Genomic DNA, 25,862 nt, shown 5'->3' with positions numbered 1-25,862 from the left:
ATTTAAAATGTCGGCCTGAGAAAGTAAATTTATTTCAACCTAAAATTAAATTTTTAGGAGTAGCATTGACACAAGGAGAAATATTCCCAGACCCTGATAAAATAAAATGTGTTGAAAACCTCAAACCCCCTAGAACTATGAAAGAATTAAGAGGAATTTTAGGTCTTACTGGCTACTTTAGAAAATTTGTGCGCAATTACGCCCAAATTGTGAAACCCCTCACGGAATTAACTAAAGGGAACTCCCATAAGGTTACCTGGTCCCAGGAGGCTCAAACTTCCCTAGACCGTCTCAAAAAGGCGCTCACTAATGAACCAATATTATCACTTCCTGATTTCGAAAACGGAGAATTTGTGGTCACAACCGATGCTAGTTCAAAAGGCATTGGGGCTATTCTTTCGTAAGTAATTCCCATTGGACACCCTGATCCTTTACCAGGATCTTCTAATAAAAAAAAATAGAAAAAGATACATACTATTCGAGTAGAACCTTATCAAAGGGCGAAAGTAGTTATTCTGCCACAAACTTAAAATTATTATCTATAATCCATCACTTGGATAAATTTAGACAATATTTAATTGGTAGAAAATTTATACTACGATCAGACCATAAAAGCTTGCAGTACCTGCGCACATTTAAAAACCCCACGGGAATTTTAGCCAGATGAATTATGAAAATCCAAGACCTAGATTACGAATTTGAACATTTAAAAGGAAAATGAAACGCAGCTTGCGACTTTTTGAGTAGATACCCAGAAAATATTCCGTCGGAAGCTGAGGAAAATGAAGTTAACGCTATCAATGCTAAGAGCAAACATAAATGTAAGAAAAACAAAGTCAAAGTCAGAGTAAAGGAAAATAAGGTTAACTATTGTCCCTTGTCGTTAGAAAATATAAAAAGAAAGCAAGAAAAGGACGATATGCGTTCGGCGCTTATTAATTATTTTGTGAATGACGATGCGTTACCGGATAAATTCAAAACTCTTACAAAAGAGATAGATAATTTTTACTATGATCTTGATGAAGAAATACTGTGTAGAATCGTGACTGCTGAGACAAAAAGAAATCAAACTTCAATAATACCTGTATTACCACAAAACTTAATAGCACCTGCATTTGAATGTTTTCATTCAGATATAGGTGGACACTTAGGAGCAATAGAAACGTTGCATAAATTGAAACAATATTTTTAAGTGCCGTCGGCAATGACAAAACCTAAAGAATTTGTAAGTACATGTAAAGAGTGTAACTTAAGAAAAATCCCCCCAGCTTATCCTAATCCTCCAATGGGAAGGGTCCCGGTAGCGAAGTACCCCTTCGATATTATCTCATTTGACTTATACGGAACAAGTGGAGCCTTGCCTGTTTCTAGCAGAGGCAATACGTGTATTCTTTCAGTTATAGACCATTTTGCAGGATTTAGTTTTATAAAAGCATAAAAAAATCAAAGCGCTTACGCCACCAGTAAAGCGTTAGCGAAATTGTTTTTAAACTTTGGAATTCCAAAAAAGACTTCAAGCCACAAAGAAAGCAATTTTGTTTCAAAAATAACAAAAGACTTAATGAATTTTTAATATATAGAAATTGGTGAAAACCCCTCACCACCCCCAAGCTTATGGTAAAATAGAAAACAGGCATAAAGTATTTTCGAACGTATTAAGTATTTATACAAAAGACAATAGGAACGACTGGGATCAATTCTTACCTTATTTAACTAACGTAATCAACACTGCTTATTCAGAAAACAACTAAAGATAATCCATTTTATTTACCTTTTGGTCGTGATTTTAGAATCCCGTATAATGAGATTATTGAATATCGTTAGTATTATAATAACTCAGAGGATTACAAACAAGAATTCATAAATAGGATGAGGAAAACTTATAAAATAGTTAGGCAAGTGTTGGAAAAATGTAAAAGAAACCCAGAGCTAAGAAACCAACCCAAAGTCAAGGGGAGCATAGATTTCAAAGTATGAGACTGCGTCTACCTAAAGAACGAGGCAAAAACGGAAGGAAAAAAACTTTCCAACAAATATTCTGGACCGTACAGAATAGTCAAAAAGCACGATAACGAATATACTTTTAAAATAGAAAACCCCGATAGTGGAAGAACTTACAAGGCGCATGTTAGCCGAATAAAAAGAGCCAAATTTCCAGAGAGATGGGTATCACATCCCTCCTCTAATGATTCCTCAAATGCAGAAAATGAGCCCCCTAAATCCAGATTGGCAGAGCCAAAACCCTTAAATTTTAAACAAGATTATTTTGAAGATGACAGTGATGAGGAAAACTTTGAAGAATTTTTAGCAATGAAAAATCTAGTTGTTCCCAAGAAAAAATCCTTAATACCAGGATTTTTCCCTGAAATAAAAACGCCAAAAGATCCAAAAAGTTATTCATCGGCGAGCTGAGGAGAACTAGATTATACAATATCTCCAAAAACCGGATGTTTCCCCGATAGAATTTCGACCCCATGTCCCCCCAAAAGATTTCCAGACGATATGGTTTCCCCTGCAACACTGGTAGAAAAAACCCTGTCTTTACAGGAGGAATTAAACAGAGCTGTAGAAACCCCCGGTATTACCGTAAAGAAAACTCCTCCCAAAGATTCAACTAAAACAAATCTGGGAGAAGCTATGGATTTAATAAATTTTCCCATAAAAACGAGTCAAAGTACATTGTCCGAGAATAAAACTACCAAGAATGACCAGCAAGGACAATATCATCATATAACTGTGTCCAAGGTCATACCTATACAGTGGACTTCATGGAGGGAAACCTTAGTGCAGAAAATGCCCCATCCCCCTGACGACATGGCATTCAAACAGTGGAGGAACCCCGCGAAAACTCTTGATTCCTCCCATAGCTCTCAAGAATCTTTCAAATCTCCCGAGTTGAAAACTCAAGACGAGGACTTAGGGAATAAACCTTCTGCTTCCAGGGGAGTAGAAATTTACGAAGGAAGGGCAGGTGATACCCCTAAAAGTTCTAATCCAGATTCGTCGGAAACTAGTTCCGAAGAGTCTGACGGCGAATCAGACCATATAGTAGTTAAAGAAATAGGGAAATCAAGACCGACTTCAGCAGCCGCACACGCGAAACAAACGAAATTAAAAGGGGAACAAATTTTTGAAAAAACAATACAAAAAGTTCAACCTTATTTCGCTAGAAAAACCGAAAAAGAAAAACCGCAAGAAACAGAGGAGAAAATAACGACACAGTCAGGCAGAACGGTCAAAAAAACTGACTGATGGAAATATCCCTAATTAATGTAAAGACAAATTTCAATTCCCTTAGGAAATTCAACTTGTGATCCACCATAATAAATTTAACAGTGTGCAAGTAAAGTTAACCAAGTAAATATTAAGGAAAAAAAATAATACGAGTGATGTCAAAACATTGGTAATCAGAGAGAAAAATGGGAACAGAAAATAACCAAAGGTAGTAAGCTCGTGGTCGACTGAAAACGACAAGTGGTGTTGGACCACGTTTTGTGGGAAGTCCGGGGGGAGCTCGCCCTCAAGCAGCGTTTGGTTTGTTGCGGGCGTGCAATATTTACAAATGAAGACCAGAGATTAACGTATGTGGATAATAGATACGGATTGTTCTCAACCAATTTCTGGTGGAACATACTACTGGCCGTATGTTTCGTATTCTCGATTTCCTTGACCATAAGAACCCTACTGACTTCTAATTACGGAAAAATCCTGAGACTAAAAAGGCCGAAACCCAGAGAAGAGCACGAGGAAACAGCTGAAATGCAGAGGTTAAACCCGGAACCCCCTGAGAACGTCTAAGCCATGAAAAAGGGAAGACATTAGAAAACGAGTGGGGATAGAGGTCTCCACTCTTCCTCGCTATGTCTTGTTCCCTCATTGTAGTGTCGTTTACGTAAAACGGTGTGGTTATGACGCTGCAACATGCGTTTCTTAAACAGCACGGACGTGCGTGAACAATGCAGGCATGAAAAATGTTGTAAAATTAGACCTAAAAAATTAATCATGTAGCATAAACTCTGTTTAAATGATTATTTTAAATATAATATAAAATTAACTAAGTGTTGAAAAAAGTTAAAATAAAGTGTATGTAGTAGTGTATATTAGAAAGCATAATAAGAGACCACACTTAAAGTTAAAGAATTAATCTTTTATATCGTCGTTAGGCTATAACAACTTAGAAGAAACTTCTATGTATTGAATTTCCCAATGGAAACGTTACATATATATTTCAACCAACAAGATAAAAATCTTGTTTTGTGTACTAATATTAGTGTATTCATTTAACTCTGTCTAATAGCGTAAAATTCATGTACCCAATCGATACGTGACTTATTTGTACTATGAGTATTTACCTTAAAGAACGTGTGATTCTGCCTCGTTATTTTTATTACAGGAAGTGGATTGACATATTGGATATAGAGCATTACAATGAGTTGTACAGCGCAGATACAACCTAGTAGCATCTATTTTCATCATACCTCAACCAACAAAGAGTACTCACCATACACTCCAGTCAATTTTCATCCCAGCTTCGTCTACGAAAACAACAGTTACCTTTGATCGTTGTTTTTTTTACCATGAACCATATTACGTATGAGGTAGAATTGTATATGAATCTCAGTATCCAGAGCTTTATCAAACTATATAATCACATAAATTCTGAGAACTCTATCGATCAGTACAAGATATAAGTACATACATATCGCCTTTGATCATCATTATGGATCCATATACCATATGATCATATAGTCATCATATTTGATGACTCCAAAAACTATTTATGTGTCACAGACTTACGCGTCAAATCCCTTTTAACCATCACTCGAAATCCATCTTATCTCTTCTGTGTGGAAAATTCATATCTCTGTTATCCCATAAATGTGACGAGATAGTTTCTTAAAAAGGGATCTAGAAACCAAAATTAAGCTCAGTGACCAACCCATCAGTGACAATATACCCCTCTCACTAGTTAGAGACAATATGTTGAAGAAGTTACTATATTTTGATGTCGACCTGTTCCAAACCCAAACTGCAAGTGCCCCGTAATTAACCTAGGAATCACTGTAAAGGTTAATAGACGCAAGCCATGAGCTAACAATTTTATAAGAGACACAAATGAACAATTTTGTGCGAGAATACATTCTCTATGTGCTTCAAAATATCCCAAAAATGATATGCTGAGAAGAAAATAAACGCACTCCCAGTGTTCGACCCCTTAATGATAAGGCACCCTATGAACTATCAAAAAGCAGGTGAGAATGAACCCTGATAACATATCCCACACCTGCAGTTGGAAGTATCATTTCCCAGTTGACAATTAGAGAAAGCTCATCATGTGAACACAATCGTGCTTGAACTGTCCCATGAAGAAACCATAACGTAAGTGCTTTAAAAAATTTTGCCAAGACGAAAAGAGTGAAGGACAATAATTTACAACAGAAGGATTGAGTACACTAAAGACTCGAATGGTGATGAAAAATATGTGAATTTACATATGTTACTTCTTAATAACTTTGATAGCTCAAAAATCCCATTATCCTATCATTAAAGTTGCGTAGCAAACATCCCCAGTGAAAGTGTTTTAATGTTACCAGTGAACATGTTAAACCCAATATTGTGTGTTTTAAATTGTTCTTGTATGTAATGTTAGATGTCCAGATAGAGTTATGTGTAGCGTTGTCGAGCTATACATTTAATGTAGCATAGATAGAAAGTAGTATGCCATATAAATAGCAAAATAAAAAAAAAACCTTGTAAAAAGTGAATTCAAAAAAAATGTGAAGGTAGAATAGCCCCAACCTTGTTGGAAATGTAAAAGTAATCAGTGTTAGATGTAGAAGAAAAAAACCTTTAGTATAGTAGCTAGCCTAGAACCATGAATAATCTTAGTCCGGTAGATGAATTTTAGATAGGGACGTAGAATAAAATAAGAAAAGTAATAGAAAAATTTTTTAGCACTCCTGATTAAGCCATAACATAAATGTAAAATACTTATGTAGAAAAAATAGTTAATAAATTGCGAACATTTTAAAAGCTCAAAGGCAAGCAAGTACTAATGACGGGACGTCATTAATTGATGGGAAGGGTAATATGTACCGTGAGTAAAACGCGATGTATTTAAAATACCAAAATAAAGTTCCTTCTTTCTAAAGATAATTCCGACTTCCTATAATTAAGTTAAATCTAGTTTTAAAAATGAAAAGTCCTTAATCAGCAAAGAAAAAAATACGGAGTTAGCCTCAGACAAAGATCGGTGCTATCCAAGCTTTGGATTTTGCTAAGAAAGCGGGCAATAAAAAAGGTGCTACGCACAATATTTCTAAGGAAGTTTAAATGATAAGAAACGTGTGAACGTTTGAATCATCAGAAATATTTAAAACAATTTATTGGACGAAGGGTTCGCATCCTTGGGCCACTCGAGCCAATTGCGAGCCAGTCCTTACAGCGCAGGACAAAAGAACTACGTTTGATAGTGGGGTAAAAGTGCTTTATGAAGAGATTCGTAATTCAGAATCAGGACCACTTAGATAGAATCATTTCGGCGTACGATCTCGCAATTCTTTGATTGTTGTATCTCAGTCACCGTTATTGTCATTTGAAGTGACTCATTGCTGTTCACCTAAATATGTAAGTCTCAATAAATCTATTGTTTTTTACCTCTGTTTATTTCATTTTTTGTGTCCGTATCTAGCCTAATGATAGCTAATTAGTTCGCATGTCTCCAAAGGCACGTTCCCAGGGAATCTGATCTCCAGATCGCTCGAAGAAAAGAGGTAACATTTATATGGCTACACATGTTATTTTCTCTCAATAATTGAGGGTGGTGCGGTTATAAATTTACTTCACTCCCCATTGTTGTGGCGCAGGGCTCGATGGCACAATCTTTGGCGCTATAAGCGGCGCTATCGGAGAACTTATACGGTGTAAGTTCGCAGTTTTAAAGTACCATATTAGATTTGACGTGGTCAATATTTATTACCGCAATCAAGCCCAGTCTTTTCTTTTACAGCCACATTTTTATAGGCACAAATAAATTACATCGCTACAGCCCCCCTCTCAAGCCCACGATATCCCCAAACACATCCGATCAAAATTTTGAGATAACTATTTTGTTCAACGTAGTTTAAAGTTCTAGAACTTATGTCTTTGAAGATGAAAAATCCCCCACACCCCTCAGGGCAATGGTTGTAAGTTATGCCCTGGGGGCATATAAGGTTTTTATGGAAAGGTTGTCGTAGAAACTTCAAAACGGGCTCATTCGATTGGAAATTGAAGGGGCTAGTGCCCTTTTTTATAGTCGAAAGTGATTGGAGGGCATCTAGCCCCCCTCTCAAGCCCACCATTTCCCCAAACACATCCGATCAAACTTTTGAGATAACTATTTTGTTCAACGTAGTTTAAAGTTCTAGAACTTATGTCTTTGAAGATGAAAAATCCCCCACACCCCTCAGGGCAAGGGTTGTAAGTTATGCCCTGGGAGCTTATAAAGTTCTTATGGCAAGGTTGTCGTAGAAACTTCAAAAGGGGCTCATTCGATTGGAAATTGAAAGGGGTAGTGCCATTTTTAAAACTTGAAAGTGATCGAAGCGCAAGTAACCCCCCTCTCACGCCAACCATTTCCCCAAACACATCCAATCAAAATGTTGAGACAGCCATTTTGTTCAACGTAGTTGAAAGTTATAGAAATTAAGTCTTTGAGGAAAACACCCCCCCCCTACAGCCCTCAGGGTAAGGGTTACAAGCTATGCCCTGGGGGCATATAAGGTTTTTTTATAGAAAGGTTGTCGTAGAAACTTCAAAAAGGGCTCATTCGATTGGAAATTGAGAGGGCTAGTGCCCTTTTTCATAGTGAAAAGTGTTTGGAGGGCAAGTAACCCTCCTCTCACACCCTCCGTTTCCCTAAACACATCCAATCAAATTTTGAGATAGCCGTTTTGTCAACGTAGTTGGAACTTCTAGAAATTAGGTCTTTGAGAATGACCCCCCCCCCTTCCCCACAGCCCTCAGGGTAAGGATTGTAAGTTATGCCCTGGGGCATATAAGGTTTCTTCTAGAAATTGTTGTTGTAAAAACTTCAAAAAGGGCTCATTCGATCGGAAATTGAAAGGGCTAGTGCTCTTTTTAATGGTCGAAAGTAATTGAATGGCAACTAATCCTCCTCTCACGCCCACAGCCCTCAGGGAAAGGGTTGTAAGTTATGCCCTGGGGGCATATACGTGTTGTCGTAGAAACTTCAAAAAGAACTCATTCGATTGGAAATTGAAAGGGCCAGTGCCCTTTTTAATAGTCGAAAGTGATTGGAGGGCAAATAACCTCCCTCTCACGCCCAACATTTCCCCGATCACATTCAATCAAAATTCTGACGTAGCTATTTTTTTTTCAACGTAGTTAAAAGGCCCGGACATTATGTCTTTGAGGATGACAAACCCAACACAGCCCCCTGGGAAAAGGTTGTAAGTTATGCCCCGGGGGCATATAAGGTTTTCATAGAAATTGTAGTCGTAGAAACTTCAAAAAGGGCTCATTCAATAGGGAATTGAGAGGGCTAGTTCCTTTATTAATATCCAAAAGCGATCGGAGGGTGAACGCCCATCATTTTCTCAAACACTTCCGATCAACATTTTGATATAGCCATTTATAGCCATTTTGTTGAACGTAGTTGAAGGGTGTGAAAATTATGTCTTTGAATATGACGACCCCACCCCCACAGCCCTCAGGGCTAAGGTTTTAAGTTAATAAGGTCTATGTAGAAAGGGTTGTCGTAAAAACTTCATCATTCGATTGGAAATTGAGAGGGCTATTGTACCACAAATCAGTTTCAATAAATAAATGAAACCCAAAACAAACAGAAATTAAAATAAATAACAGAGTTAAACTCAAAACGAGCAGATATTAATATGGGTAGGGTTCTAAACCCCTATGCTTTCTAAAAGCAAGAATATAATTTGTACTTTACTGAAAAAAATACTTTTAAGTGTTTTCATTTTTATAGGTTTAAGAAATCAAAACTTAATTAAGATTTTAAAAAATAAATATCAGCATATGTATATTAAACTGACAGTACACATTTTTTCAGTAAATTCATTTGAATTTTTTTCAATTAAGTACAAATTATGTTCTGGCTTTTAGAAAGCATGGGGTTTAGAACCCTACTCATATTAATTTCTGCTCGTTTTGAGTTTGGGTCTGTTATTTATTTTAATTTCTGTTTGCTTTGGGTTTCATTTATTTATTGATACTGATTTGTGGTATTTGTATGTGTTGTATGCTTGGTAGATTATTTGATTCTATTTTTGTTCATTTTTGGTTTAATGGAGTTGCTTTACTTTTTTTTGAAAAACTTATTTTGGGGAGATTTTTTTATTTATATATATATATATATATATATATATATATATATATATATATATATATATATATATATATATATATATATATATATATATATATATATATATATATATATATATATATATATATATATATATATATATATATATATATATATATATATATATATATATATATATATATATATATATATATATATATATATATATATATATATATATATATATATATATATATATATATATATATATATATATATATATATATATATATATATATATATATATATATATATGTATATATATATATATATATATATATATATATATATATATATATATATATATATATATATATATATATATATATATATATATATATATATATATATTTGAAACTGAAAGACTGTTGTCTTCTTACCAGCGTGTAAATCTTTAACAATCTAACAATCTAATTGAAACTGAAAGACTGTTGTCTTCTTACCAGCGTGTAAATCTTTAACAATCTAAGATCTATTTTCATTTTCTTCCTCTATCTTAGGATTTTGGAAATTATATCAGCATATAAATATAATGATATACACTATAACAGTAAATGGAAATTTTTACTTGAGATTAAAGGAGCTTAGCTACCTTAAGGCAAAATGTTTCTTTTACTTCTATATAAAGCCTTACGACTACAGTTGGTGGATATATTCCTTTTATTGGCAAATTGACAAATATCTCTACGCTAAAGTTTTTTATTGTTTAAAAAAAATAGAGTTGTGAGAAAGTCAAACTTTAGCGTAATATATTTGAAATCAGCATTAAAATTTGATTCTTTTGATGTATCTATTGGTATTAAAATCCCGTTTTTTAGAGTTTCGGTTATCATTGAGCCGGGTCGCTCCTTACTTACAGTTCGTTACCACGAACTGTTTGATAAAATATATCTTGGCCAAGCTGCGACTTTCGTTGGTCATTTTGTGTACGGCTTATAACCAGCACTAACTAAAACCCCCACTAAACCACTGATATATTTTCTTTATGTTTAGTTAAATGTTTCGATTTGTTAACTCTTTCTTGGCACTGCACATTTACATATAATTTAAAATATATAGTTGCGTAAATGGCGCAAAGAGCATTAAAATGAGTTTTCTATTCCTTATCTATACTTTCTCACTGGTTTTTGCCTTGGTATCTCTTATGGGTTTTTAAAATAGGAAATAGTTGTTATTAACTGCTTTATTTAGAATTTGTCTTCTTAGAAAAACTAGTGTAAGTACTTTGTTTTATATGTAGTATCAAGTGGCAATTTTGTAAAAAGCACTAAAAAATGTAAATGCACTACATATGGAAAAACTATCTACTGCCCAGTTTTTAGTTTTGTTCTAATGCCTGGCTCATCAATTTATGGAAAGAAATGTCAAATTTTCATAGAATTAATTTATACTTTCATCAATTTACTGCGTACAAATAAGATGTGGGGCTCCAGTCAAACTAACTAAAGTCTTTGGTACTCAACGATTAAGGCTGGCAAACTTAAAATTACAAGATGCGGACTTAAAATTTACCAAAAATATTAAAAATCCAAGGTATTATGTCTATTGGAATAGTTAAAACTTTTGAATGAATCGTGACAATACTGTCTAGACTAATGGGGTTACTATTTATAGGAATAAGCAAGCCAAGAGTTACAAAAGATGGAAGCCCATTGCCTTCTCCTCGCGTTGTTTCAAGTACTATCCATACAGACATCGGTCTCCATGACCATTTAGTAACTACTTTTGAAATTGCGTGGGGTCAAATTATTGACCATGATTTTACACTTACGGGTGAATCAAAAGGTATGAGTATTTATTATTTGTATTTCAGTACCTACATAGTTTTAATAATTTTCTTTTTCCTTGATGAAAGTAGAAAGACATACATAATACAATCTATACAAAATGGGCGGAAGAAAAAGGGATGAAAGTTCTTGTAAATCCGCTAATGTTCATTCTTTCACCTCTCTGGTCCTAATATTTATTAAAGAAAAAAAACCAGTTGTTTTTTTACTGAAAGTATGGAACGACGTTAAAATTTAAAACAAACAGAAATTATTCCGTATATGGAAGGGGCTGTCCCCTCTTCAACGCCTCGCTCTTTACGCTAAAATTTTTTATTGTTTAAAAAAATAGAGTCGAGAGAAAGTCAAACTTTAGCGTAAAGAGCGAGGCGTTGAGGAGGGGGCAGCCCCTTTCATATACGGAATAATTTCTGTTTATTTTAAATTTTATCGTCGTTCCTTACTTTCAGTTAAAAAAACTTGTTTTTTTTCTTTAATTTTTGAACATTTTGAATTAATGCAGGTTTTGATTTTGGCTCACCGTTCATGAATAATTAAAACGAAATTTGTGTATTAATTTTACTTTTTTTGGTTAAATGGCTTTCTCGAAACTTGTTTAATTTTATTGACGAACGTTTTAATTAGTAATAAATATACGTAACTTACGAATTAACTTCTGTAACGAACTTTTATATTCATATATTTTTAATACGTATATTAGGGTGTTCGCCCCCTAGTCAATGCCTTACTCTTAAAGCTAAAGTTCGAATTTTCTTCCAATTCTTTAAAAATGACCGCTTAATCACAAAGGCCGTTAATTAGAATAAATAGCTCTTATGAAAGTAATAAAAAATCTTTGGCTTAAAGAGCGAGGTATTGACTAGGGGATGAACCCAATCATGTAGGTAATATTTTGTGTTCGTTTTAAGTTTTGATGTTGCTCCTTACTTTCAGTTGAAAAACTTGTTTTTTTTTACTTAATTTCTGATCTTTTTTTAAAATAATACTGGGAAATCCGGCGTCCCCTCCATAGCAATGTCCCTTCCCCCATGAAGACTTCCTTCATGGAAAGATCCTCCCACATAACCCCCGAGCCCCCCCCCCCACTACCAGAAAAAAATCCCCCTGAAGACGTCTGTATACTTCCCAATAACCAATACTATATGTTAACATTGGGTAAAGTTCCTAACTTTCAGCCCTCCCCCCGAGGAATTCGGGGGATTAAGTCATCCTAAAAGACATAGTTATCATATTTTCGACCCTGCTGAACAAAATGGCTATCTTAAAATTTTGATCAGGTGACTTTGGGAAAAATTGAGCGTGGGAGGGGGCCTAGTTGCCTTCCATTTTTTTGTCACTTAAAAAGGGCACTAGAACTTTTAATTTCCGTTCCAATGAGCCCTACCGTGATATTTTAGGACCACTGGGTCGATAAGATCACCCCTGAAAAAAAAAAAAAAAAAAAAAAAAAAAAAACACGCATCTGTGATCTTTCTTCTGGCAAAAAATGCAAAATTCCACATTTTTGTAGATAGGAGCTTGAAACCTCTACAGTAGGGTTCTCTGATAGGCTGAATATGATGGTAGGATTTTCATTAAAGTTATATAACTTTTAGGGGGTCTTTCCTCCTTTTTTCGTAAATCAGCCAAAATTTCTTAGGCGCATAACTTCAAATGGGTAGGACTAAACTTGATGAAACTTATATATTTGAAATCAGCATTAAAATTTGATTCATTTTATGTATCTGTTGGTATCAAAATCCTGTTTTCTAGAGTATCGGTTACCATTGAGCCGGGTCGCTCCTTACTTTACAGTTCGTTACCACGAACTGTTTGATATCTAAGGGAATTCTACTCTTTGTGAAACATGTTACAATTTAAGAAAATCTAAGTCTTTGCGCCTGAGAATGCAACTTCCTTGTAATGGGTTCCGCATTTTAAATTAATGCATTCAGGTTTGGGCTTTCAACCATTCCCCTTCGGGTTTTGGTTTTCAACCATAATGAATTTCTTGGTAATACACGGAGCCAAACCATAAGCTGGTGTTTTCTTGTCATTGTTTGCTTAGTGATAATTGACCTACCATGGTTTGTTTTAAAGTAAGTTCCATGCAATTTAGTTAGTCCATCTGACTTTTAGTAAGTTCCATCTGACATTTTAGAAATGTCTAGGTCGGGCATGGCCCGAAATTGGTTGAGAACCACTGCTCTAAACCTATTGGCTTCATAATTTTTGTTAGGCAGTATTTTTTGATACTTTTTGATACTGTTTTAGGCTCCAAAATTGATGGTCTTAAAGTTCTGGATTCCTTCTTATATCTTTTCTTTTAGGACATAAAAAGCACTAATAAATAAAGTTATGATTTTAATCCGAGTAAAAATGAACCTTTGTCTGAATGATAGTTTGTCTGGTAGCTATGTAATGGTTTAACTTTTTGATACTGTATTTACGTTAGACCAGGCCTGCACAAGATACGGCGTATGGATCACTATTGCAGTTTTACTACAGTTTGTACTATACGAATAAATAAACATATTTGCAGGGCCGAAAATGTATTAAGCAGTGTGGATTTTGACACTGTAAGACGGACGGACCGGTTTTTTTTGGACAGCCTTACAGGACAGGATTTATAAAGGGTGTACAAGATTGTAAATTGTTATTTCTATTTTGACCTGTCATATAGAGTGATGTCACTAAGCTTGGGGAGATTATTGTTAAATAGTATTTCTTATTTATTTTTTGCTGTCATGGCCCATTTGGTCTAATACGTCTATCTACCCATCTATCTATCTATTAAGTCAAATGAAGAAAAAAACGAATTTTGTTCCTTCGAAATTTAATCTTTTTGTTATTTGCTGTCTCTGATTTGATAACTCTGATATCAGAGTTATTTCCACAAGATTTTGAAACCCTTAAAAGTGTTCTCAGTTCAGAGAAATAGTTCTTTGTTACTGTAAAAGAAATTAATCTTTCATTCTTTCACTCATTCATAAAGTTTAAGTTTATACCTTATGAACTGGACGCCTTCAAATTACCATTGCCGTACAGGAAACTTGTTAGGGTCCTCAAAAGAAAATTGTCAATTGCTATCCAGCGGATTTATAGAAAGACTTAGCAAATTGGACCAAGGAAAAAGGAAAAAAACATGTTATTAAATCTAATCTCATCTAGATAAGAAGTGTTTTGTCACTATAGTAGTTGTAGTAGTAGTATATATAGTATATATAGTAGTATATATAATGTAGTATATGTAATGTATATAATGTAGTATATATAGTAGTAGTTTTGTCACAACAAGTAGTAGTTTGAAAATTTTTTTTGGCCTAAAAGCGTATTGAAGAAATTAATGATTTTTAAGAAATTAAAAGAAGAATTTTATTGCGCCACAATAAAAAAATGATTTTTAAGAAATTGAAGAATAGCAAAGAAATTAATGATTTTTAATACATTGGGAAAGTCTGTAGTAAATGGACAAATTTGGTCATTTTCTTCAAAATAATGCTGTTTTATTATTTTGGAAAGAGACACTCAGAGGCACCTTGAAGCTATTGAAATATATAAACTTTTGGGATTTAGCCCCTCTTCCTCTGGAAAAGCTATCTAATACTATTTGAACTTCAGGCTAGGCCTCGAACCCAAGCTTGAAGGGCATACTAGTTGATTTGAAATAAAACTAGGAAGACGAGAAAAGAATTACACATATTGATGCACTGTACAAGATTTCAGTGTGGATGTTTTTAGCTCACTGAAGAGGTTTCGAACTAAAAACAAATTAATGCAAATGGAGGAAACTTTCAAAAATATGAAGTCACATTTTTGTTATTCTGCTTAATCAAGCCCATATTTCTTTTTTGTGTGTTTGTTTTCAATTCCTTTTTCTCTTTTCAATCCAGGCAGAAAACGGGAGCCATTCCTCCTTTTACTTTATCATTTCGTTTCCTGAACACCACAAATGCAGTTAATATCTAATTTAACAAAGAGGAAAGAGAGGGCTACGGAATTCACTCCTACATCAGAAATTTCTCCAATACACAAGCTTTCTACAGGTAAAACTATAAATGAACTAGTCACTTTTTTAGAAACTCTGTCTCCAAGCCTGCCGGCTTTACAATTTGCAGTGGAACCAGACGTTTACTGATTCTGGAAAATGGTTTAACGGCCATTTTTTCTTTTGAATGATCGCACAAATATACAGGTCCTTACTCTAGCAATAACTGCTCTGTCGATGACTGGATTAGCATTTCCTTGAAAAATTGTCTTCCATGTAGGCTATCATGTCTAGGCTATCGTAATTGTCATGTAGGCTATCATAATTGTCTACCATGTAGGCTATCATTTAATGTTGTCAATTTGTTTAGTATAGAAGGTACAAAACTGTCAATTCCGAAACCCAAAGAACCTGATCCCTCCCTCCTATATACCCAGATATACACCAAAGATTGGATGTACACAACAGAAATTTGGCTTAAAATGATTGTTGGTTATCTCAACGACGAGATTTTGAATCAAGCCTTTGAGACCGAAGCATTTATGCTTCATTCATTGCATATGTTTGTTGGCCACAGTACAATACTCTAAATACGAAAAGACATGATGTTCTTTCCAATTAGCAATATCGCTATATTTAAACATTGTGATATTTAAATGTCATGTTTGGGTTCTTTGAACCAGATGTCAACTTGCTTGTTCATGAAGTTATCAATAAACACAACAGCTTCCGATTTTTCTATATGATTGAGTGCCGCAATATTGGTTGTAGATCTAGTCTTACGGTGCAAGAGCTATGTAAAATTGTTGTAATTGAGACTAACTACACTTTCTAGTGTTTTTGGGCACTGTGAGAACAATATTGAACAGTTTGGTACATGGACGCCACCAGGAATTTTTCCAGGGGGTGGGGGGGGGGAACAATATGAGAATTTTTGTTGGGGTATTAATATAGCCGTACACTAAAGGAATTGTTGAGTATGCATACAGCTAATGTCTTAATGCCAAACACATTGATAATTAGACACATTTTTCAGAAATATTGATAATAAAAATAAGACTTCAACAAAACTGACGTAAGATAACTGTTATTTATTAACAACCCTGCTTGCACCCTATCCTCCTCCCCCTCACCTGTTGAAAACTATGGTAATGTATGCATTCGTTCTTGAATAGGGTATAACAATTTCTTAAAATGTTTGTAGAAATTCTTACACAAATAAGTTTCTGAGTGAAAAACGGACCATTGATCAAATTTGCTGCTCATCTACTGTATCTCTCCTAAACGGTGATTTACTAATATTTTTACTCTTTAACTAGTTCCATTTATTTCCAGATCCTGCAACTAAGATGGACCCAATCTGTTGTGGACATGGCAGGAAACACCCTGCGTGCTTCCCAATTGAAATTCCTTATGATGATCCGTTCTACTCAAAATTTGGGAAAACATGCCACGAATTTGCAAGGTCTACTGCATCATTAAAATACCAGTGCAAATTAGGTAAGGTTTTACTTGCATAAGGAATTCTCATGTACTAGGAATTCTGCGGACCTAGTACATGAGAGACGACACACTGCCAGGTCTAGTTTTGTATTTAGGCTTTTGGGTGTTTCGGTATGGAACAGTCTTCCAGAAAGCAATAGGATGGCTGAGAGTGTGTCCTCTTTTAAAAATAGGTTAAAGAATTTCTTAATGAATAGGGATGGCTGAGGGGGGGGGGCTGTATTCTGTCTTTTGTCTTAGAGTAAGGATTGGTTTGCGGTTCCCTTGAGCTTTATTTAGTATTTATTTATATGATTGCATTATTATTATTATTATTATTATTTTTTCCATTATATGTGAGTAAGTTTTTTTTCAATATATATACGATTGAGTAAAATAATGAGTCCTGCCACAAACAAATCTGTATAGATTTTCACGTGGTAGGTCTGTTTGATATGTTTTTTTTTGTGAATATTGATATTTAATAAAAATGAATTTTCTCTCATAAGAGCAGACAAACAACAACAAACTTACGCTTCGTACAGTTCAATTTCATATCCAAAATTTATATAAGAAAAAGCGCTGTATTCAACTTTGTCAATTCACGGAAATTAGGGGGGGGGGGGATAAGAATGTATCTTTCGAAATCTAAGGGGGGCAATTTTGTGTTTTTTACCATTTTTTCCAAAAAACTACCAATAAGCCATTTTTAATGTAAATATCAAAAATAAAGTTTTTTTTTCAATCTTACTTTTCGTATGGTTCAATTTCATATCCAAAATTTATATAAGAGAAAATGATGTATTTAATTGCGTCAATTCATGGAAATTAAAGGGGGGAGATAAGAATGTATCCATCAAAATATAGGGGAGGGGGGTAAAAAATCTTGAGAGCTTCCGTGCCCCCAATTGAGGGTACTGGCTGCATTTCCATTAGTGCTTTACTGTATGATTAATTTATAAGCACAAGTTATATTTTAACAATTTTTTTGCTGTAAGGCAACTCATACATTCTTAAATTGAACACCAAAACCTTCTAAAATATTTTCTAAGATTAAAAAAACAATCTTGAACAAAGAAAGATTAATGGAGGAGGTACGATGACATTGCGACATGATATACCAAATAGTTTGTAATAGTTAAATTAATATATTTAAAAATAGACCAAAAACAGTTTTGTTGGAAGTCAGGATTGTTGCTTTGAATATTTTTTTTTTCTATAAAAAAATACAAACTTAGAATACGAGAATTTCTTATATTTTCCTAACAGTTTGAAACTGAGAATTTCATTTCCATTTAAAGTTTCCTGCTTTCACTACTCAACATTATTTATTTCGTTTGTGGAACTATTTGTACTACTATTTTGTTCCATTTTCAACGATAGTTTATTGTTTACAGAAAGTTTGTTTTTTCATTGGATATTTCATTGTCTATAATTCAACGTGAAACGTGTGCTTCGTAAGAAGATTGTTGATTTAGGAGCCAAATAATAACTGTTTGAAGGTTAAGCTGTCATTAAAAATGAAAATCAAATTGACATTGAAAACGGAGATTCTATATTTATTGTGAAGAAAAAAGACTAAAGGATTGCTAATTGACAAAATGTTTAATCTCCAAAATATCTTCACTGTAAATTCAATCTGAATTATTCAGAAAACTCGCATTCCTCAAATTTCGTCAAATATGTTTGATCTTAGTATTATAAATTAGAAAGGAAAAAATTTTAAAATTTGTCATAACTTTTGCTGATAAATAGACATAGAATGTGTTTCTATATTTAAGGGGTATGTGGAAGCTAGTAACCTTATCACGAAGAGAAATAGTAGAAGAACAGAAAATCAAAGAATTCTTGCTGCCAGTATTACTTGTGCCATCTATTTAATTTTTGAATAAAAATCATATGCTCTGATTTGGGTAAAATGAACAGATTCATCATAGTACTTACCTTGAGATTAAATAAAAAAAAACAAGTTTTTTTAACTGAAAGTAAGGAGCGACATTAAAAATTAAAACGAACAGAAATTATTCCGTATATGAAAGGGGCTGTCCCCTCCTCAACGCCTTGCTCTTTACGCTAAAGTTGGACTTTCTCACAACTCTATTTTTTTTTAAACAATAAAAAACTTTAGCGTAAAGAGCGAGGCGTTGAGGAGGGGACAGCCCCTTTCATATACGGAATAATTTCTGTTCGTTTTAAGTTTTATTGTCGCTCCTTACTTTCAGTTAAAAAAACTTGTTTTTTTTATTTAATTTCTGATCGTTTTTTAGTTAATGCAGCTTTCATTTTGGCTTACCTTCACTGAATAACTAAAACAAAATTTGCATATTAATTTTACTTTTCTTGTGCTAAATGGCTTTCCAATAAACCAAAACCAATACTATACAGAAATACCAATACAGAAATTATTCTGTATATGAAAGGGGCTGTCCCCTCCTCAACGCCTAGCTCTTTAAGCTAAATTTTTTTATTGTTTAAAAAATAGAGTTGTGAGAAAGTAAAACTTTAACGTAAAGAGCGAGGCGTTGAGGAGGGGACAGCCCCTTTCATATACGGAATAATTTCTGTTCGTTTTAAGTTTTAACGTCGTTCCTTACTTTCAGTTAAAAAAACTTGTTTTTTTTATTTAATTTTTGAATGTTTTTGAATTAATACAGGTTTTGATTTTGGCTCACTGTACATTGCTAATTAAAACAAAATGTTCATATTAATTATGCTTTTATTAGGTTAAATAGATTTCTCAAAACATGTTTAATTTTATTTACGAACGTTTTTATTAGCAATAAATATACGTAACTTACGAACTAACTTACTTAACAGCGTTCTATATTCGTATATTCTTAATACGTATATTAGGGAATTTGCCCCCTAGTCAATACCTTGCTCTTTAAGCTAAATTTCGAATTTTGTTCTTTAAAAATGACCCCTTAATCACAAAGGCTGTTAATTAGAATAAATAGCTCTTATGAAAGTACTAAAAAATCTTTGGCTTAAAGAGCAAGGTATTGACTAGGGGGTGAACCCAATCATATACGTAATATTTTCTGTTCGTTTTAAGTTGTGATATTGCTCCTTACTTTCAGTTGAAAAACTTTTTTTTTTTATTTAATTTCTGGTCTTTTTTTTAAAGAATGCTGAGAAATCTGGCGCCCCCGTCATAGCAATGTCCATTCCCCCATGAAAGTTCCTTCATGGAAAGATCCTCCCACATAACCCCCAACCCAACCCCCTCCCCCATTACCACAAAAAATCCCCCCTGAAAACATCTTTATACTTCCCAATAACCAATACCATATGTTAACATTGGGTAAAGTTCATAACATTCAGACCTCCCCCCGAGGACTTGGGGGAATTAAGTCATCCTTAAATACACAATTATCATATTTTCAACCAGTCTGAACAAAATGGCTATCTCAAAATTTTGATCGGATGACTTTGGGAAAAAAATGTGCGTTGGAGGGGGCCTAATTGACCTCCATTTTTTGGTCACTTAAAAAGGGCACTAGAACTTTTAATTTCCGTTCCAATGAGCCCAACCACGATATTCTAGGAGCACTGGGTCGATACGATCACCCCTGGGAAAAAAAAACAAAAAAAAAAACAAACAAACAAATAAAAACGCAACCGTGATCTTTCTTCTGGCAAAAAATGCAAAATTCCACATTTTTGTAGATAGGAGCTTAAAACCTCTACAGTAGGGTTCTCTGATACGCGGAATATGATGGTATGATTTTCATGACGGTTCTATAACTTTTAGGGGGTCTTTCCCCCTTTTTTTGAAAATCAGCCAAATTTTCTCAGGCGCGTAACATTTGATGGGTTGGACTAAACTTGATGAAAGTTATACATTTTAAATCAACATTGAAATCTGATTCTTTTGATGTATCTATTGGTATCAAAAACCCGTTTTCTAGAGTTTCGATTACCATTGAGCCGGGTCGCTCCTTACTTACAGTTCGTTACCACGAACTGTTTGATTTAAAATTGAGACGCACTCTAAACAATTTTTTTGGTTTTGTTTGTGTATAGTGATATCAGAAAAACATAAATCGTAAAAATTTTCGTTTCTTGATACTACACATTCTCTATTGACTATCTGAAATCAATAAAAAACCCAAAAAGGGTAATGATGATTGTTATATAATAACTAATATAACCCAAGACATTTTAGCTATCTTTTATGAAAATTAACACATACATAAAAGGATATAAAAAAACACAAACGCTATACAAAAAGAAAACCGACAGAAACTCAGATTTCATAGACTATAGTTGTCGTTTTTAGACAAGTCCAACATGAAAATCAGATATAAGGTATGAAGTCATTCCTTGGATAAGGTCCAGCTTTTCCCACTGTTTGCTGCCATGAACAGTTTCTTGACTCGACATTTACCTGAGTCCAACTCATATATACTGTGTTATAGACTTAATATAGACTTATAGACTTAATATAGACTTATAGACATATATACTATGTTATAGTCTTAAAAGGGACATTTCCTGTCTCTTTTTATTTAATGTTTTTGGTTAATTAGTGCACTTGAGTCAAACGCATAGTTTTAAACGCAAGAATGGCACAATGAATATTATTTTGCAGGGCCTAGATCACAAATTGATGAAATCACCTCAGTTATTGATATGAATTTTGCTTATGGCTCATCAAAAGAACGAGCTGATCGACTCCGATTGTTTGAAGGGGGATTGATGAAGACATTACCAGTTTTTCGAAAATATGGTCTGAAGGACTTGTTACCAATTCGTCTAAAGACTCCGGATGATGGCTGTATTAGGCCTGCAAAAGATGTATACTGTTTTCAAGCAGGTAATTTTCCTCTTCGGTAGCTCCATTCTCTCTCTTTATTTATATAAACAAACGAAATAATAAAGGATTACAAATCTATTGAATGACGTCCAAGCATAGAATCAATCCTTTTTAATAATTTTGTTTGCTAGATTCCACAGAATTTTACAGAATATGTTGCTTTCTAAAAATGATTAGATTCACTATGTATGTCTTGCGAAACATATGCTGCTTTGTATGTCTTGCTGGCATTCCGTATGTCTTGCGAAACATACGGAAATTTCTAATGTTGACCATGGTCATCAAATGTTTCACAGTTAGCGGAGTTTGAGTAATAGCTGCTCGAGATTGAAAGGTTCATATTGCGTGATTAATGTTTAACTCCCTCTTAAAGCCTAAGAGAACATATTACTGAACATTAGCTTAATATCACAGGAGATTAGCTTTTAAAGTTCGAAATAACTGCAGTCTCAGTTCAATATACCGTCGAAAAAGTTTGAAGTTTCCCCAAAATGCTATTGCCTTGCTTTTCTTCCACTGTAACTGCGGCCCTTTCGACACAGCTGCGGTGGAACACAACCATTAGAATCAATCATTCTGGATTTGGAACTTCTAAAAGCACAACAAATTTCTTTGCTGCTAATCCCAAATAAACTTATTTTGAAACCCAATAGATCCTCTTACAGATCACAAGAATGAAAAAAGGAGGATGAATCTAGCCCTTCCCTTAAAGAAGGACGAATCTAGCAGGATACCGAAAAAAATTCAAATGAATGCGCATTGTCAGTTTAATATACATATGCTGATTTTTATTCCTTAAAATCTTAAATAATATTTGATTTCTTAAAGTTATAAAAGTGAAAACATTTAAAAGAATTTGTTTTCAGTAAAGTACTAATTATATTCTTGCTTTTAGAAAGCATTGGGGTGTTGAACCCTACTCATATTAATTTCTGGTCGTTTTCAGTTTGACTCTGTTATTTATTTTAATTTCTCTTTAACAGCTTGGATACAATTAAACTATTTTGCTTTAGTAAAATTTTAAGGCCAGAAGTAGTAATATAAGTAGCCCCGAAAATTTGAACTTAGTACCCTCAATCGTTAGATAAGATAAGATATTTATTTCAAAAAGATCACTAACACAAGCCCACAAAGGGCCGAATTCGGACTTCGGAGTCGACATTATAAATGCTTTCACTAAAACTGGCAAAAATGCAAAAAACAACAACGAAATAGAAAAATCATTATGAACAATCATTTAACAGTCAATAATTAAAACTGTAAAAAGTCAATTAAAAGTTAAAAAGATAAAAACTGGTCAAACTAAACTAACACAAATACGAATCGGAAAAAGAATTAGAACGGACATAAAAAAGGAAGGGGGGGAATAAGCGAATATACACAAAAAAAAGACGAGACATAAATGCATATAAATTAAAAGGGACACTAAGAAAGTGTCAATAATCCAACTACAGTAAGTCAATAAAATAGTTAAAAAATAAAAACTGGTCAACAAGGGGGGAAGAGGGGAAAAAAAGAAACTATTGGGACATTTTATTCATTTTTTCTGTAATAAAGGGGACAAAAGTTCTTTCGTATCTCGAAGTAACGCAGCGAATGGGGGACAAAACCGGGATGGGCTCAGAAACAGCTCGAGGCGGCCGTAATCTGGATGGGGAGTGACGTTTGGAGAAAATACTTGCCGTCCGAGGGTTTGTTATGGCATTTTTTTCAAAACGGAGGCACAAATTATTTCTTCGTCTCTTGAGGGTCTCTAGTTTCGAAATATTTAACAAATGCAAATATGGTATCTTGCCCTCTTTAAAAATAATTCTTAGAGCTCTCTTTTGGACATTTTCAATTTTTTGTGTTGCTTCAGTTGAGAGGCTAGGGTGCCACACAGGACAAGCATACTCGAATATGGGACGCACAAAAGAAATGTATACTTGATTGTAACACCAAGGAGTTTAAGAGATGTGACAGAGGTTTCAGGAGGAATAGGAGCAAGAAAAAGGGGAGGGGATTTAAGGAAACTTACTGAGACTATTGCGGATTTAGAAGAGTTAACTGTCTTGTCAAGGGAAGAGGCCTCACAGGCAATATCTTGGAGTATGCCCATTAGGTTGCTAAACATGTTTTTATGACATATCTCTAAAACTGTCAAGTCATCGACTAATTTATACCTATTGTCATAAAGGGTTGAAAGACTGTTAATCATAAGAGACAAAAGGAGAGGGCCTAGAATAGTCCCCTGAGGAATGCCATTATATATGGGGAGATGATCTGTGAAGCAATTTAGATATTTAACTGCTTGAGATCTATTAGAGAGAAAAGAGGCAACAAGCTTAACAAGGACAGTTTCAATGTGGAATTCCTTTATAAGTTTATCTATGAGTAAATTGTGGTTAATCAAATCGAAAGCTTTTTGAAGATCAATAGAAATCAGATTAAGCCAAGTGGTAGGTTTTTCAAGTAATTTAGGCATGGTATCAACAAGATGGATCAGGTAATGAGAGGTTGACGTGGATTTGAGATTACCAAACTGTCTAAGATCAATGAGGGGGAGGACTTTCATCTTAAGCTAGTCTGCGAGAAAACTTTCATACAATTTAGAAAAAATTGAGGTGAGGGTCATAGGATGAACGCCACCAAAGCCAGGCTTTCGATTTTTATTTTCGATTCAGGTAATAAAACCTTGCTTACAATATTGATGGAACTGTCCAGGTTCGGTACCTTCATTAAAAAGGATAGATAGAGGCGTTGCAAGGTAATCACTGAAAGCTTTAGTCAGAGGAACAGGAATATCTAAAGGGCAAATGCTTGATCGTTTTAGTTTTTCAATTTTTTTACAACATCAAGTGGAGAAATATGTGGGAGTGAAAAAGGATCAGGAATATCTGGAAATGCGTAAGATAGTGCTGAGAGACTCTGGACAATAGAAGCCAGAAACTTATTGAGGTAATTAGCTGTGGTCTTTGGAGGTTCATTCATATTAAAATTTAGTTGTTCTTGACTCTTGCCGGTAAGTTTTTTAATTTCAGAGTACCAGTTCTTTGGTTTATCATGGCGCAAGTATTTAATTTTATTTTCATAGTAGGCTCGGGCAGCTTTTCTAATTTGACTTTTTAATTCATTTCTTAACTTATTTGCTTCAGCTAAATTACCCCTGTTAAATAAGCTTATTTTCGTGCGGATTAACCTTTTTATGTGATTAGTTATGTAAGGTTTATCACTGGAGCATTTTTTGATTTTTTTTTCTGGGAAATATAATGAGTAGGAATCAATTAGTTTTTTGTGAAAAATCAAAATTTTGTCATTAAGGTTATTAGAATTATAAAGGTCTGGCCAACTTTCACTGGTCAGCCATCATCCAAAAGAAAAAAGGCCTGTGTCACTGAGGGGACAGCAAACCCCAATGGAGGTAGTGAAGGAATGTTCAATGGCTGAAGAGGGAGAAAAAAGAAGACACTAGTGGTAACTGCCTCTTAATGGTGGTAGCGCTTGCGGGGAGTTGTAATACTTACTCATGTTTGAACAAATAACATCCAGAGAGGTGTTACCTTTTGTTGTAGATATTTTAACCAGTTGTTTAATATTAAGAGAGGTGCAGATAGAGTCTATCCTCAGGTCATTCGCATCGCCAAGTAAGCAAATACCAGCGTTCGGATACTTCGATAACACAAAGTCAGCACTTATAAGAAATTGTTGTATAAATTTGCGTTTCTGGTCAATACTTTGGTTAGGGGAATGATAAAAGACGGCAGTTACAATTAAATTGAAAGGGCGGGGAAGTACTTTCGGTCTAAGGCTCAGCCATAGAATTTCATCATAATCTGATAAGTTGGGGGTGGGGACGAGTTTAGGTTGGAGGTTATTTCGGACAAAAAATAATATACCACCCCCTTTTTTCCCGAAAGGGTGATCGGGAGGGCGAAGTTTTATAAACTGAGTATAATTGCTGATTTTTAGGAAATCTGGGTTCTGGGACTGAACCTCTGTCACAGCAATAATATTAATTTTATGAATTTCAGAGATACCCTCGAGTTTGGTAATTTTATCAAAATTCAGGCTCTCAGCATTGGTGAGTAGGAAAGTTGGAAATTTAAACCGATTTGGGTATTGGGATTTTTTCTCAATTCGGGGTGGAGTTATTTGGGGTTGAAGTTTATGAGGAGGATGCTGTGGGTAATGGGGTGGTTTAGAGGCATTATTAAAAGCCGGGAATGGACCAGGCTTGAGAGAAAAGGAGGACAGTGGAAAAACTACGAGAATGTTATTAAGTTGGGATGGAACTACGGTGGAATTCGTCTTACTATTTGAAGTTTTAGAAACTCTGCATGGAGGTGTTACCTGTGGATCATTCTCTGCTTACTCTTAAACCAGAGTAATACTGTTAGGGTAGCCAGGGGGATAATGTGCAAGGGAAGGGAGAAAGGT

General features: G+C 34.4%; 1 protein-coding gene across 1 annotated transcript in view; it reads left to right on the top strand.

The window, feature by feature from the left end:
• LOC148943530 (salivary peroxidase/catechol oxidase-like) overlaps nucleotides 1-25,862 on the top strand; it is a 171,675-nt gene that overhangs the window by 69,905 nt on the left and 75,908 nt on the right. The window contains exons 5-7 of the mRNA XM_089101013.1: nucleotides 11,006-11,176; nucleotides 16,481-16,645; nucleotides 21,222-21,446. Of these exons, the coding sequence (XP_088957139.1) occupies nucleotides 11,006-11,176; nucleotides 16,481-16,645; nucleotides 21,222-21,446 (561 nt within the window). The remainder of the gene's footprint in view (nucleotides 1-11,005; nucleotides 11,177-16,480; nucleotides 16,646-21,221; nucleotides 21,447-25,862) is intronic.

Source organism: Artemia sp. Qi Xiang Cuo, chromosome 15, assembly GCF_049724085.1.
Source record: "Artemia sp. Qi Xiang Cuo chromosome 15, ASM4972408v1, whole genome shotgun sequence".
NCBI lineage: Eukaryota > Metazoa > Arthropoda > Branchiopoda > Anostraca > Artemiidae > Artemia > Artemia sp. Qi Xiang Cuo.
This window is presented reverse-complemented; position numbering and strand designations above follow the sequence as displayed.